The following is a 15,969-nucleotide window of genomic DNA, read 5'->3' on the forward strand; positions in this document are numbered from 1 at the left end:
ATATTCGATTATTTAGGGGCTTAGAAAATAATCGATACCTACACAGTCGATTATCGGGCAACACTATTATCTATGGTGCCGCCTTGCTTTGCTTGTTTGTTATTCGATGTTTTTGTGGCTTTTCGGCGGGAAACGGGAACGGGACAGTTGCTTTCTTCATTGAGTAATCTAAATAATTAATACGAAGTGGTGTTTTGTGGTTAATGATCGCATTAAGTTAGTCGGAAGACATTCGCGAGTGTTATTATATTGGAGTATTCAATAAACAAAGTGTATCTGCCTATTTTCGCTTCGTGCCGGGAAGCCGCTTCATAACTCAAAAGTTTATGCGGACTTTTGAGTTAATTCGTTTGGGGTTCGGAGTAGGAGTCTACTCCGAGGGTGGGGGCTTAGGTTTCATCATCATCACCTTTCATCATTTCATTAATCATCAAGAAAAAAAATACGTAAGACATGGCTGTATGGGCATAGTTCCCTTTGCCTTACCCTTCGGGGAAAAACAAAAAAAAAAAAAAACAAAGATTTAGGTAGGTACCTAGACAACTAAAGATATTTGTTACGAACATTTCGAGTCCTAATATCAGTAATTTATTAGCCGTCTGTGATAGAAATTAATTCAAGAACTAGGCAGAAAACAGTGACTGTTATTTACTGTGAGTAAAATACCTATCATTATTGCAAACATTGTGATTGATAATGAAAATAGAAAATGCCTGTAGCATTTACTTCTTTGGATTCGTATTAATGTAGGTACATAATTCAAATTTATTGTCATCTAAATGCTCATCTGATAAAATTAAATATAAAAACCTACATAGGTAGATACCTCGTTATTATGTTAATCAACTGTCATTCTTGGTCGACGGTCGTAACTACCTACTTGCAGGAATTCCCCGATATTACAATGGAAAACAAAAAACAATTGGAAGAACTTCTTGAAAGCGACGACGAATTGCCTGGTAAGTAGATACTTAATTCAAAACTCATGCTAGTTATTTATTAGATAGGTAATCAGACAAGTAGGTAGGTATAATTAATTAATTTCATCGTTTAGCCCCTTAGCCGTAGCATGGAGCCCGCATATGGTGCGACGCAATATAATATGAACCAACACTATTGGTTATAATTAATAAGATAAAAAACTGAGTCAGATACATTTTTAAATACTTACTACAAATAGGATCTTAGACTTAGGTACTCAAAAATCATTCCCATTCTTCGTATTATTTAAGAAAACTGTTTAAAACCGAAATCAAATCATTTACATATTTTGGTTTAAAATGCCTGCTGTTGATGACTGTTTTTCTTAATTATAACTACATTTTCTTGATTTTACCGAGGTAGGGATATAATGGAGTACTTACCTATAAACTGTGTAAAGATTTTTTGAATGTGTAATAAGTATACTGTTATTGATAATAAGATACTTAGCGTGTTTAGTACTTTTTATTGATATGCTATAAACGAATTATACGAAACATGTCAAGTGACCAAAAATTGCCCATAATGAAGTTTAAAACACAGTTCTCTTATTGTTGTAGGCGAGTTTTCAACGGTTTAAAATTATTTATTTGGGGTTTAAAACATTTTAAATCTGTTGTTTTACATCTATAGCCCTGACACGACTCATGTGACAACTATGTACTTACAACAGTAATAGGTATGCGGACTTCTTGCTACAGTTACTGGTTTATAGAGGAGACGTTACATGCATGCTATTGTTATTTTTAAGATTACAGTTAATATTTCTTTTTTTCAGATGCCTATGAAGACATTCCTGAAGTACCAGCATATCAAAATGATAACAGATTTGATGCTATAGAGTTCCCATGGATAGAAAATAAAATCTTTTCCATGCAAAATGTCTCAGCCCCTAAAATTTCTATACAAAATTCCAGTAAACATGAACAAAATAAAAAACCAAATAATGATATAATTATCATAAAGGGCTTCCTACCTAAACAGGATGTATATTGCTTGAAATGCATTGCAGATAATTCTTCAGATGATATATTTGTATGGTTTTTAAATTTCCTTATACATAAAGATATGCAAGCTGATTACCCATTTCTTAAAAGTTGTCTAATTCCAGACGCGATTCGCCAGGAATCTTACAAGAGTTATAAAATACATCCTAAAAGTAAAAGTACCTATAATATTATATTTGCAAAGTAATTATATTATGTACCTTACCTACCTACAATAGGGTAGTTTCCAACTACATAGTCAAATCCGTTACTTTTACTATAGGTCAAAACACGAAATTACTAAGGATATGTATGAAAAAGTGACGTCAAAGAAAAACGTGATAATATGTCGGACTTATTACGTTTTTTTGATTATAATTCTTAAATAAGTTAAGTAGAAAAAAAAATATGTTTTTCGTTACTTTTAGATCTGTCTTTACTTAGTGATCAGAATTTCATAATTTATCTTGAACCTAGTACTCGACCCATAGGTTGCTTAGGAAGATAATATTGTATGAGTGAAAATAATGATGATTATGGGGTTTTTAATAATAAAATTTTTAGAATGTAATTTACTCATTTTTTTACATAAGCCACGATCACAAACCGAATTCCAAATGAATATATGGATATATCTAAATTGCAATCCCCAACCTGGGTGTAATAACAAGGGTCATTATTTTTACCTGGCCACAATAAAATTCCTAGCAATATAAAACAAAAAGAAAATTGAATAACCTCACACAACAGCTCTAAATCGACAGAAACAAATAATAGGGCTGTTGATGATGGTGACGTGTTCCCGTATATGAATTACTACCACGACCTGGGTTCTGTGCCAAGGGTATATCTTAAGATCAGTGGAAGCAATCTTGGATACCTATGGAGCTGTCAGTCAAAAGGAAAATATTACTACTCTATTCAAAGAATCGTTCCTACCAAACCCTGGTTTTTTAAATTGAAGTTGTGTAAACGTGCTACTAGTACAATACCATCTTGCCAGACTTCAGATAAATCGGACCGATGCTTGGGAGTGTGGTACAGGTGTAAGTGATACTATTTATTTAGGTTTAAAGAAATCTTTATTCTCAATAAGAATATAAATTCACTTACTTGAGAATTTAAAAACTAAGTATACGTACAAAAGCATTTTGAGGGTATATGATAAATAAGAGCTACAATAACACATTTTTTTTTATTCGAATATGGCATAGCTTGCATCACCAGTGTATTCTGAGTTGAGACATTGCGTTCGCAGCATGTTAAATCACGCGGACACATTCCAATATAAACTGGTTGCCCGGTTTGTACAGAGAGTAGTATCATGGATGTCTTAAACTGCGATTTGTTAGATATGGCATTATATATTATTACGTTTTAAATTATATATATATATAATTATATATGTATATTATAATATATTAGGTCAGTAGTAGCTATTTAATTTTAAACTTATTATAAATGGTGTTTAAGGATTTAATGTAAGTTGCTTGACACAAACTTTTTTAGGGACTTTTTGAAGATTGACATGGATTTGGCCTCTTTTATGTCTTTCGGAATTTTATTATATAATTGCGCGCCTTCATACAATATATTCTTTTTACCATAGTTGGTTCTTGGTTGCCGTAATATTAAGTTATTAGCACTTCTAAGAATGCGCTTACTGATTTGACATTTTTTGGTGAAATTGAGATGAGTGTGGATGTCCTTATTTAAAATTTTTCTGATCAGAATGCAAGTTTTATATATGTAGGTCTGTTCAATGTTCATGATTTTTGTATTTTTATAAATTTCCGCTGTCGGAGTTAAATAATGGTATCTAAAGAGAGATTTAATTAATTTGTTTTGTGACGTTTGCACATGGTTCAAGTTTGTTTTCGCCGCGGCGCCCCATATTTCTATTAAGTATTCAATGTGTGGTTTAATGAGCGAGTTATAAATAGTATATCGAACCACTCGTGGCAAACATTTCGAAAATCTTCTAACTGTACCTGTTAGCGATCTCATTTTGCTGCTAATATTATCTATGTGATTCTTCCATGTCAAGGATGAGTCTAAAGTTAAACCAAGGTATTTTTCAGCATTTTTCTGATTTATTACTTCGTCATTAATAGTTAATGGTGTAAAATAGGGGATTTTTTTATTTTTCGCTGCAAAAATTATAAAGTTTGTTTTAGCTACATTGATTGTGAGTAAATTGTACTTAAGCCATTCATTAAGCTTATTCAAGTCACTTTGTGCATCGTTCATAGCTGTTTCGATTGAGTGTCCACTATAAAATATGCTAGTATCATCCGCATAGAGGGTGACGTCGCCTTTTAGCCCGATCTCATGTAGGTTGTTTATATAAATCAAGAACAATAAGGGACCAAGGATTGACCCTTGCGGGACTCCATATGTTAAAGGTTTAACTGTACTTTGCTTATTATCTATCTTGACAGCTTGATACCGATTTGAGAGGTATGATTTGAATATATCATGGGCGGTTCCAATTATTCCAATATCACTTAGTTTAGTTAATAGTTTAATGTGGCTAACGGTATCGAACGCCTTTTTCAAGTCTATAAAAATGCCTAGAACAATCTGTTTATTATCTATATTTACTTTGATATTTGTAACAAGATCAACTGCTGCGGAGAGTGTATTTGATTTAGCGCGGAAACCGTATTGTTTTTTATATAAAAAGTTTGTGGATGTCAGAAATTTAGTAAGTCGTTTGTGAATTACTTTTTCAAAGATTTTAGAGGTAATGGGTAGAACCGAAATGGGCCGATAATTTCCCGGATCCGTTTTAAGCCCGGACTTGTAGATTGGTGTGACCTTCGCAACTTTAAGACAACCAGGAAAAACCCCCTGCTGAAGACATTTGTTAATACAATTTGTCAACTCAGTTACTAATAAGTCCTTCGTGCATTTTAAAGCTTTAGTGGTGATGCCATCTAAGCCCGATGAAGTATTTACTTTCAGTCCATCGATTATTTTAATAACTTCTTCTGCCGTTGTTGGTTCAAATTGTGTGAGTTCATTTGTCCAGTCAGATTTCCTTGCTTCAATATTTGTTTTGTGATATTTTTCAGGAATTTTTTGCGCTAATTCCAATCCAATTGTTGAAAAATATGTGTTGAACCCTTCACATATTCCCTGTGCGTCAGTTATGGTAACAGATTCCATTTCAAGTTTTGTTGGCGGGTTAATATGTTTGATTTTATTGCTTGACAGAGTATTTATAAGGTCCCACATCTTGGCAGGTTTGTTCGTGCAATTTTTAAATAGTTTGCAGTAGTAGTTATTTCTAGTATTTCTTATGTCATCGGCGACTTTCTTCCTTTCTATTTGAAATTTATTTTTAAGTATTTGATCGTTAGGATTCCTGTGATGTTCTACCCAGAGCATGTTTCTTTTATGTATTCCTTCAATAATAGCTTTGTTTATCCATTCTTCTTTTGGTCGATTTATTATTTTATTCTTCGTTACTTTACTATTATTGATACAGTTTGTTAGACTTTCTTGTAATTTATCATATTCATGTTGTTCATTTGTGTCTTTTCTTTCTTTAATATTTTTATATAGTTTCGTGTAATCTATAGCTGTATATTGTTTCGTAGTCTTTGGTAGCTTAATGAACTTTTTTACTTCTATATATATTTGCTTGTGGTCTGATAAAGCTGATTCTATAATGCAAAAGTGGAATTTATTTTCTTTCAGGTTCGAATGTACATGGTCTATAATTGATTTAGTATTATCTGTTTCTCGTGTGCAGTAAAGTGGGTCAATTTTGTTCAGGGTTATTTGGCCGTGTTCCTTAATTGTATGTTTATATTCCTTGCTTTTTCTTGGGTCCAGTAGATCAAAGTTAAAATCGCCAATAACCAATGTTCTTTTTCGCTGATAAAGTTGTGATGAAAGTGTATCAAGAAAGTCCTCACAATTCGTACGCCCAGGTTTATATATCGCTCCTATGTCGAGAGAAAATTTATTAATATGAATCCAAAGGTAATGATTTTCGTTCTCACTTCGTTCTTCGATAAGAGAATGGTCTAAGATATTTGAGACGAATATAGAGACTCCCCCTCCTCTTGCATTTACTCTGTAATTATAATAATGTGTGTACTGCTGTATTTTGAGTATTTCGGCTTCCTCTTCAGACGTAATCCAAGTTTCCGTCAATATTATAACATGGGGAGGTTTAGGAAGCGCGTGAATAATACATTTGAGTTCGTCCAATTTTCCGTCTTTAATAATACTTCGCGCATTAGCATAAAAGCACCGTAAGGACTTTGATGTCACTTCTACATTTGCATAATTATCGGTTATTTGGTATGTAATGTTTTCTAGCGATTGATTTGGACATTTTCTAATTAGTTTTTTGACGCTGGTGTAGTTACTATCTTAGGTATTCCTTTAACATACTTTATAGTCAGACCTTTTTCCCCTTTTTCAGTTCTGTTGATAAGTTCTTGTTGTAGATTTTTTATAGTTTTCTTTTCGTATGGTGTTTGGTCAGAAAATATTTTAATATCATCTCGATTCAGGCTATTTCTATTGCGTAAAATCATTTTGCTGTGCGCTGCTGATGCAAAACAAACCTTGACAAGACGGTTTCTATTTGGAGTGTGTTTACCCAGTCTGACTACTGCTGTTGGTGGAGAAATATTTTCAGACACCGCGGACAGTATATCAAGAATTTTATTTTGATCAAAGTCTCGCTTTTCATCTGTAGTCATTTGTGGGTCTGGTTCCCTAACACCCGTCATAATAATGTTTTTGCTTCTAATAATCCTCTCTTGTATCTCGCTAAGTATTTCCTCATACCCAGTGCAAGAATTCAAAGCAGTATCTAATTTTGTTGTAGATTTAAGCTGTTGAACCTCTGCTTCTAATGCAGTTATCTTTTCCTGTGAACTTTTGCTTGTCGACATGACATCTTTGAGTTTTACCCTGATATTTTCTTGGTCTGTGGTAATATTCGTTATGGTATTTGTGATGTTAAATAGTTCTTCTTTAATAGTTGTCATGTCTAAACACAGCTTATTGATGTTTTCTGATTGAGCAGTAGTAGAAACTTTGATCATAGACATCATTTCGGACATCTGCTTTCTTAATTCAGAAAGCTCAGTTTTAATATGTTCCGAGTCGTCACCATGCTTTCTTTTGTGCCTGTGAGTATTGTGTGAGATATTAGAATCAGACACGGAGCTCGTAAGTTGTATGTTTGACGGTGACCCAAGTAATTCAACTTGAGTGCCGCATCCAGTCGGTGAGCGTATTGGATTCATGTTACTCACGGTAGTCTTGTTCGACGGCGGCGGCGTAGTATGCACTGCGCGAAACGGAGTGATAAATAATGATGAGCCCGTCTCTTTTACTCGAGGTGTGCGGGGAGCTGTCGTCGAGTTGTTCTCGTAGCGGACTTAATTATAAAGGTCGTATGCACAGCGTTTGTATGATTATGATAACGATTCTAATTAATTTAAAAATTAGGTTGAAATTACACTGGGTGTATATAAATAATAAACAGAAAATATTGGGAGCTCTAACGATACGTCTGCTCTGTACGATAGTTACGGCCGAAAAAGGCCGAATATTTCGTGTTCTCTCCTTGACCATTCCCCTTTGTATAGGTACATTTCTTCATTCCTTAAAAGTTCCTCTACGTACTTTCATCCCTGTTCTGTTGCACCAAAGACCTTTGCACAGTTTGAATCCAGATATATACAAATATTTATATATACCTATGTATTATTAAATGACCTTAAACTGTACGTATCTCCATTATTTTATGTTTTATTCTAATTAATTATATAGCCTTCCTGATCTTTTTTCCAAATTCAGATCCTTGTTCTTTCCTATGAATCCGTTTTACTATCATTGTTGTGGGCAAACCGCACGAAGCCAATCCTAAGAAAAAAAAAAGATGAGTCAACTGCTCAGAACAATAACTAAAGCATAGAAGGAAGGCTAAAATAGCAACAGAACTCTATAATTCTGCTCTACTTTATCTTACGGAACCGGCGTAATGTTAGACAAAGACGCATATACAAAAATTGTTTCGTAATTTCGTAGGTTGTCACAAGTTTTTCATTGCCTAGTGTTGGGTTTCACTTTAGTAATATGTCGATAAAATTAAATTTACTTACAATTAATGTCGATAATTTTTTTTTACAAGATTTCTTTTTGTAGGATGCAATTATCTTCTTCTTGATGAAAGGAGACTCTGTCTCTGATAGGTAAGTATCTAACCATTTTTGGATTATATTGTCTGGTTTATATTAGTTTGGAGCTGCAGCTCACATTCAGGAAGGAAAGAAAATAGCCAACTGTTATCGTTTCATCGGTAAGTATTTTGTAATATTCGAATTTATTTATGATGTCATCCGCCGTGCACTGGTGTCGATCGACGTGCCGTGCAAATTGGAACCGCCGCCGCCGGGTCTAAGCCGCACAGACGGTAAGAGACCCGATGGGGTCACGCCATAGACATAGAAAAGAGTATGGACTGGAAATACCTACTGAAAAAACGTGCCACTCTGTAAACATAAAATGGCGGTCTTTACTAGGGCTACAAGCTGTTTCAATACTAGGATTACCATACTCGTACCTACTAGATATAGCATTATACTTAAAAAAATACGGCATACAAGTATTCATAAGAGAACAGAAAGGGAAAGTAAAAGGTAGGTAGGTGGTGTACTGTATCTTTCGTGCAAAACTTGTAAGTATTGTATGTTGTGTGCAATAAAGTATATTTGTATTTGTAAAGGAAGGTTTAGTCAAGATTTATCTAAGTCGCTTACACAAATCTATAACATTCATTACATTCTTTATTGGGCGCAGTTCGTATCAACCTGGAGTGTTGGAGTAGGAGTAAATAAGAAAAGGAGGTAAAATGAAATATAAATTAGATCGTAAATCTGTTCATTAGCAAGTATTTATTTCACACGTTATTAATTATGTACATTATATTTACAATAAATACAAATTTATTAATTTCTAAACAGTGTCAATTTGCTTAGAAACTGTCTTTGTGACACCCTGTCACATTGTTTTTTTTTTTTTTCATTAAGTCGTTTGATCTTGAGGCGGGACTTGTTCAGCTTTTCTTTTAAATTTTTCATCTCGTCTTCTTGAACTGACTGAAATAAAGTTTAATAATAATGTTAAAATAGTATATGTACAAAATAATCTATAAAAATAAAAGTAAAATATATCTGATTTAAGTGCATTGTGCAGCTGGTTGAATTATACACTCTATATATGTATATCATGTTAAAAATATAAAAAAAGAAAATTATTTGATATACCTTTTCATGTAAATCCAGTCGACACTTTTGGATTTAATATCTGAAATCAAAGATAATAATAATTTACTTATATAAAACGTGTACAACTCATAATTGTTTAGACATAAAACAACTACAGACTTAGTATATATACTAAGTTTATTAAGTACATAATAATATGTAGTTGAATGATAGATAGTATAAACGTGTTGTGATAACATGATACAAATATCTTATCTATCTATCCAGCAGTGAGATGATGCAGGCTAGGCTGAAATTTAAATTTAAACACCATTTCATCTGTCTGATCTATAATGTTCAATGTAGGAATAGCATCGTCTCGAAGACGCCTCCACTTTGAATTAGGAACACACATAAATGAATCCGCAGTAAAATGTTTCGAGCAAATACGGCTGTACTTATTTGGAATCCAATTTCGTCTATTAATGCGAATTATCCATTCTTTCTCTTTGTTATCGTCTACAGGAAATCTAAAAATTAAAAGTATCGATAATTTTAGTACATCACTATGGACAATCAACATAACCTCAAATCAATTCCGTATTCATCGATGAAACGTATAATATAATGGATATCTCAAATATTTTATGCTACAAATCTATTCAGCAAAACATATTACTTTCCTAAAATTGTTCAGCAGTTCACATTTCACTAGAAAATTACAAAAAACTTACCGATGAAACGACAGAAGTTGTTGGCTATTTTCTTTTCTTCCTGAATGTGAGCTGCAGCCCCATACCACACAAGACATAATGTCACACAGTCGAGACACTCAATTATTTGATATAAATAAAAGTTTCTTTCCATTTATTTGGAAAAATATTGTTAAATTATCACTTAAAACAATCTGAACACAAGACACTCGTAAACACAGTTGACGCGACCGTGTCAAATAGTTCGGTAAATATAAGTAAAATCTTCTTATGTATGTTACTATGTATTTGGCCGAGTTAAAATGAGTCCAATAGGTCCAAATGACATTTCATGTTGTGACAACCTCGGAAAAAATGAAGCAAAGAGCGAATCATTTGTCCTTTTCTCACTCATAGTTTGTGTCGTAAGCTAGAAGAGAGCCGGTTTATAGTTTCTGAATTCTTATTTTAGCCTTCCTTCTATGCTTTAGTTATTGTTCTGAGGTCAACTGTCAAGTTAAAAAGTAAGTAGGTGGCACTTTGGCACTAGCACAGACGAAGTAGAGATGCTACGCATCAGACGGAAACGTTCCATAGTAAAAAAATAGCTCCGTGGAAACTGCACTTATAGAACATGACAGCTCTTTTTTTTAATTGAATTATTTGCCTTGGAAGTTAGTGGCTTTGGGTGGTAGCAATTTTAGCCTTTTTAAGCCTAAATCGCCTCCTATTTTCACCTCCGTGATAAAATCTAATAATTTTCATTTAGAATAGGAATTTGAAATGAAATAGTGCTATTTCTGTTTTGGATTGTTTTCTGGATCTCATGTACTCAGAGTAAATTCTTGCACAAATTGGTGTCACGAGACTTTTTCGTGACAATCGCACGCCTTCTTCGTCTAGGGCGTGGAGGAGTGGAGTAAATGGGTGCATCTCAAATAAGAAACAAAAAGAAAATTGAATAACCTCACAACAGCTCTAAATCGACAGAAACAAATAAACATCCTACTACGCCACACCCATACCTAGTCTATTCTGTCGAGGGCATTTTTTTGTGTTCTATAATGTAGATTAATATGAAAAGTAAAACAATATCAAAATAATTGCCAGTAATTGGATATTTGTGTATATCATACATAATAATCATTGATCCAAGATATGTAAACTTACCACTTTCGACTCTTGTACGTTTCTCTGGAACTTTACTGTCGGAATGGTCTTCATGCAGTCTCCTCTTGCAATAGTTGTGCTCATGAGAGACATTTTCTGAAAATTAATAAATGTTTCAGTGAATTCCATTCTCAGACTTCTGCCACTGTCTTTTTCACTAGCAAATGTCCCAAACAGACCAACTTATCTGAACAGACCGACAAACAGAGCATCAATTGTTAATAGAATAGCCACTTAATAATAAATAATGTGATACATTATTTTAAATATCTCTGTGGGTACTTACTAGTACCATCGGCGTCGTGGTGTAAGCCTTGGGGCATACCAGTAGTGATCTCATCACCACTAAATAATGTTAGATAGGCGTAGTCGCGGAAGCGAGATCTCACTCGTGGCAATGAGAAAAACCTTTTCTGCTTTTGTAAGTTTAGGACACTTCCCAATATTTCAGAACCAATGCACGCTACCCATTTTTGGACTTCTATCTCAGATTTTGGAAATCTATAAAAAATTGCGTCCTTTCGTCTACTATCACAACACTATAGTTATGGTACATGGTGAAAGTTAGATAATACAGCTACAAAAATTGAGAGGTTAAGTTACGGAATTAAATGTTGTGGAGGAACTTTGAAAATATCATTTCGAACAAGATGGCGACTGGTCTTTGCATTCTTTAACTCTAGGAAAGAAGGAGGGGCGGGGTGAATCTGTCATCTTCTATAAGTGCAACCATAGACATAATGCGAGAATGATATGTAGGAAGATAACCGGCCATGGTAGGTAGGTATCTTCTCTTATTTTATTATAATAAGTTTGTAATAAGTGAAGTGAGAATTACGAAAAGTGGCAGAAGTAAATTTAATATTATAACAAATTGAATTGATCATTTGATAGGTACCATTATTGTTAATTTTATTACCTTAAAGTAAGCAGTCGCGTACAAAATAAAATACTGTAAAACCAAGAACATATTTACTAAAATATTTGTAACATAACATTGCAAGTAGTGTAAAATAATTTTGAACTATTACACTATAAATTAAGACTCAATAGGCACAGTTAGTGCTTCTCTTTAAAAGTTTAAAATTTGATAGTGTTTTGGTTTGTTCGTTTATCAGTATTAAATCTGTAAATGTCTAGCAAATTAGGTATTCTGATTGCCTTTTGCTACCGTTATCACTAGCGGTTTCTCATAATTTATTGTGATTAGATTACATTAAGATAGCTCCATGATAGTTCGTTTTTATTATAAAATTAGTACCTATTAACTGTCAAATTAGAAGAACAATAGCTTTTTTATTTCCTATTTAATTATAAAATAAAAAGTATGGAGATTATCTACAAACATTTGAATGGAGTCCAGACGCAACTGATAACATGGGGTAACCCATTTGACTGTGGTGGTCTTGACGTCATTGTTTGCATAACTGGAAATCCTGGAGTACCAGATTTCTACATAGAATTTGGATCAGAATTGCATAAATGCACAGGATTACCAGTTTGTGTCATTGGTAAGTAAAATTGTTTTTATGTCCTTAAAAGGTAGTTTGTCTGCTAATTATACTTGTTATTAAATAATTATTTGTATTTTTAGGGCAAGCTGGTCACCTTCATGTTCCTGACTTTCAATCAAATATCTTAGAAGGCAATCAACATTTATTCAATCTTGAAGGGCAGCTGGCACACAAATTTGACCTGATTAATAATCATATTGATAAGAAAAGCAAATTGCATTTCATAGGGCACTCTATTGGTGCTTGGATGATCACAGAATTGTTACAGAAACATGCTGCAATTCATGAAAGAACATCTTCAGTAAGCTTGTTATTTCCAACATTACAAAGAATGGCAGATACAAGAAATGGAAAATTCCTTAATGGATTTCTGAGAAGAATACATGGATTAGTGGTTATTCTTTTCTCACTATTATACTTGATTCCAGAGTCAATCCGTGCAATTTGCATACAAACATATTTAAAAATTTGTTCTCTACCACCACACTATCTTGAGAGAATAATGAAATACTTACATCCTTTAGTTAATGAAAAAGTACTATTTTTAGCATATGATGAAATGGATACAGTTCAAAAACTTAATAATGAAGCTATTGATAAAATTAAGCATTTGACTTATGTTATTTATAGTACAGATGATGGATGGGCTCCAATTCATTACATGGATGATCTCAAACCATTTGAACCTATGCTACAAATGAAAGAAGTTAATATTGCTCATGCATTTGTTTTAAAATCTCCTGAGCCTGTAGCAGAAATGGTAGTAGATTTTATTAAAACAAAATTGTAATAATTATAAATCTAATAAGTTATGTAGCAGAAGGGATTGAGGGCTACTAATATAAAATGCTATTTAAGATATGTGCACTTTAATTTATTAAAAATTATTACCTGTTATATTACAAGATACAATTTTCAAGTAGGGATAATATAATAATATACATATTTCTAGTCCTAAGGAAATAAAACTGCTCTAACACAAAAGAAATCCACATTGCATACAAATGTTGAAAAATAAGTACATTTGAAGATCACAAAATGAGTATCTGGTAATTATAATGGCACTAAGGATAAGTAAGACAGAAATGGGGTCTCAATACATGCATCCACAATTGGTTCATAGTACGTATTTATCAAATATTAAGTTATTGTTTATCCGGAAACAGTTGTACAGTAACATGAAATGGTAAAAAAAAACCTTAATAGAATTGAATTATTGTTTTACAAAAAGAAATACAACATTACTATTTAATTCAGAGTTATTTTATTTGTGATTATTTACACTAAAAATGCGCAAGGGCAAAATAAAACTGGAGATTTTTGGCAGAAATAAACATGTTATTTCTTATCCACTCGTTACAGTAATACAACATGAAGTATGAACAAAAGGTACAAGAGCGACGACTATAAACAGTTTCCGCTACACCTGAGTCCCGGATACCGACATTAGCGCCTCTTTTAAACATGTCACTGCTATACTGTAGGTATGCAGTAAAATTATTATAATAGTCTTTACTGATTATACTTCACCAAATCCATATCGTCAAAATAAAATATAAATAATAGGAATTTAGTAGTACTTGGATTCTGCCTAGCGAAAGCTGTCCATTGTCCAAGAGAAACGGGGGCAATTTAAAAAATCTGTAGCTGTTGACACTGTATGTGTCGTGGCCAGATCTTAGAATTGATCATTTCATGAAATAGAAAATCTTTCGTTGGCTACATCATGATGTAGTTTGGCCAGATCAATGAACACAAAACATTTAACGATATGAGCAACTAAATGCATGATTACTTCAGGATATGGCCAAACGTTGGCAATCATATAGTAAAATTAGTAACATTATCCACCGACAGTGGTGTAGATTATATTTAAAACTTGATTGATAATATAATCGATGTAATTGTACAATTTTCCATATCAATTAGGTAAATAATTTTGACTCCAAGAAATTAATAGACTATTCGCATTTTTATTACACGACATAACATGGATACCGCCTACATTTATGATATAGGCAAACGTTTATTGAAATATCATTAGACGTTGACGTTTCAACGATATGGTCAACTTTAGTTGGCTATTTCATGAAAAATGACCATTTCATGAAATGGTCGAACACATCATGAAATCAGAGTTTATATGAAGTGGAATTTCCTGTCGGAAAATTAATGTTAATTTCAATGTTTCTTTTAATTATTTTCAGTTCCATACTTTTGCGACGGAAAATTCCACTTAATATCATCTCAGAATTATGATCCGAACCGAATCATCCCTCAATGGGTGTCTCTAACACCTGTATAACCGTAATATGTATCAACTCCACTTGGACGGTGTTTAAACTTAGTGTGATCAGCAGGCTTAGCACCGTAAGGGCGTAAGCGCGCCTCTTCGACATACGTCACCCGTCACTCTCCACAGTACTGCACAGAGACAGATGATCTCTGTCGCGGCGAGAAACATTCGCGTGCTTAGTTCTGCTAGGCCCGCAGATAGTTTTTTAAATTGCCGCCGTTTCAGTTGGACAGGTTTCGCTAGCCAGACTACCGTTAAAGTTCTGTTTTTAGCCTTAATTTTTGATTATACATAATAATAAAATAATACATTAAAAAATATTATATTAACAAGTGGCACTAGTGCTGGTCGATAGGACAGTTAGTTAATTTGCCTGTGTATGAAATATAGGAGCCCCAAGAGATTACAACTCTGTGACAACCTATACACACTTTTTAATATATTTACTTACAAATACCACAAAAATAATAAAAATTCTATGTTTATACCTAAAAATGAATTTATAAATTGATAATCAACGTACAGTAGCCCGTTTTGTAGAAATCTATGGGTATCTTGCGTGTAACATTAGGTGCATGGTACACCAGACATGACAGTCAATTTTAACCCATGTGGTTCACCGTCAAAATACACTGGTAACCCGGATGGTAATTGATTCTTTACGCACATAATATTATTTAATACCTACCTAACACGAATAAAGAAATTATTCACGCTCACACAAATCGATTAAAATAATTGTATTGAACTTTATGCATCAAAATATGCCAGATCCAATTCTGAATATGATTGGAGTAAATGTGACTGAATACATAACCCTATTCGTTTAGGAAGGCGTGTCTATTTCCAGTCTGATCACGCGTTATCATAGATTTTGGAAGGCCGATTGCTCTAACGAGCAATTGATTGGTAAGTATTCAAATTAGGTCAACGAACGTTTAGGTGCCCGAAATATTATGCCCTGCGTGACAACTTTTATTAAAATCTTTCTTTCATTTGATTTCTTTATCTATGTGCCAAATTGAAATGATGTAAATGCCACCAGCTGTAGTCTTCCCGCGAGTTCTGTAGAGGAACACAATCAGGAAT

General features: G+C 33.3%; 2 protein-coding genes across 5 annotated transcripts; both read left to right on the plus strand.

Annotated features, from left to right (window-relative positions):
• The first annotated feature begins 514 nt into the window (after positions 1-514).
• On the plus strand, positions 515-2,538 carry LOC126374917 (uncharacterized). Of its 2 annotated transcripts, XR_007567516.1 has the most exons (3): positions 515-653; positions 887-959; positions 1,760-2,538. XR_007567516.1 is itself a non-coding variant. In XM_050021690.1 (2 exons), the coding sequence occupies exons 1-2, from the start codon at positions 836-838 to the stop codon at positions 2,173-2,175; spliced, it is 540 nt and encodes a 179-aa protein (XP_049877647.1). In that variant the 5' UTR covers positions 753-835; the 3' UTR covers positions 2,176-2,538. The 2 variants fall into 2 exon arrangements, 1 of the variants encoding a protein (XP_049877647.1); XM_050021690.1 differs by lacking the exon at positions 515-653 and having other exon boundaries at positions 753-959.
• A 7,860-nt stretch (positions 2,539-10,398) lies between these two features.
• On the plus strand, positions 10,399-13,838 carry LOC126374841 (lipid droplet-associated hydrolase). Of its 3 annotated transcripts, none has more exons than XM_050021586.1 (3): positions 11,861-11,964; positions 12,351-12,581; positions 12,665-13,838. In XM_050021586.1, exons 2-3 carry the CDS (start codon positions 12,398-12,400, stop codon positions 13,372-13,374), a joined length of 894 nt encoding a protein of 297 aa, XP_049877543.1. In that variant the 5' UTR covers positions 11,861-11,964; positions 12,351-12,397; the 3' UTR covers positions 13,375-13,838. The 3 variants fall into 3 exon arrangements, with proteins under 3 accessions (XP_049877560.1, XP_049877543.1, XP_049877551.1); XM_050021594.1 differs by having other exon boundaries at positions 11,868-11,964; positions 12,397-12,581; XM_050021603.1 differs by lacking the exons at positions 11,861-11,964; positions 12,351-12,581 and adding an exon at positions 10,399-11,850.
• The last annotated feature ends 2,131 nt before the right edge of the window (positions 13,839-15,969 follow it).

The sequence above is a fragment of the Pectinophora gossypiella genome, chromosome 2 (assembly GCF_024362695.1).
Source record: "Pectinophora gossypiella chromosome 2, ilPecGoss1.1, whole genome shotgun sequence".
In the NCBI taxonomy this organism is placed as follows: domain Eukaryota; kingdom Metazoa; phylum Arthropoda; class Insecta; order Lepidoptera; family Gelechiidae; genus Pectinophora; species Pectinophora gossypiella.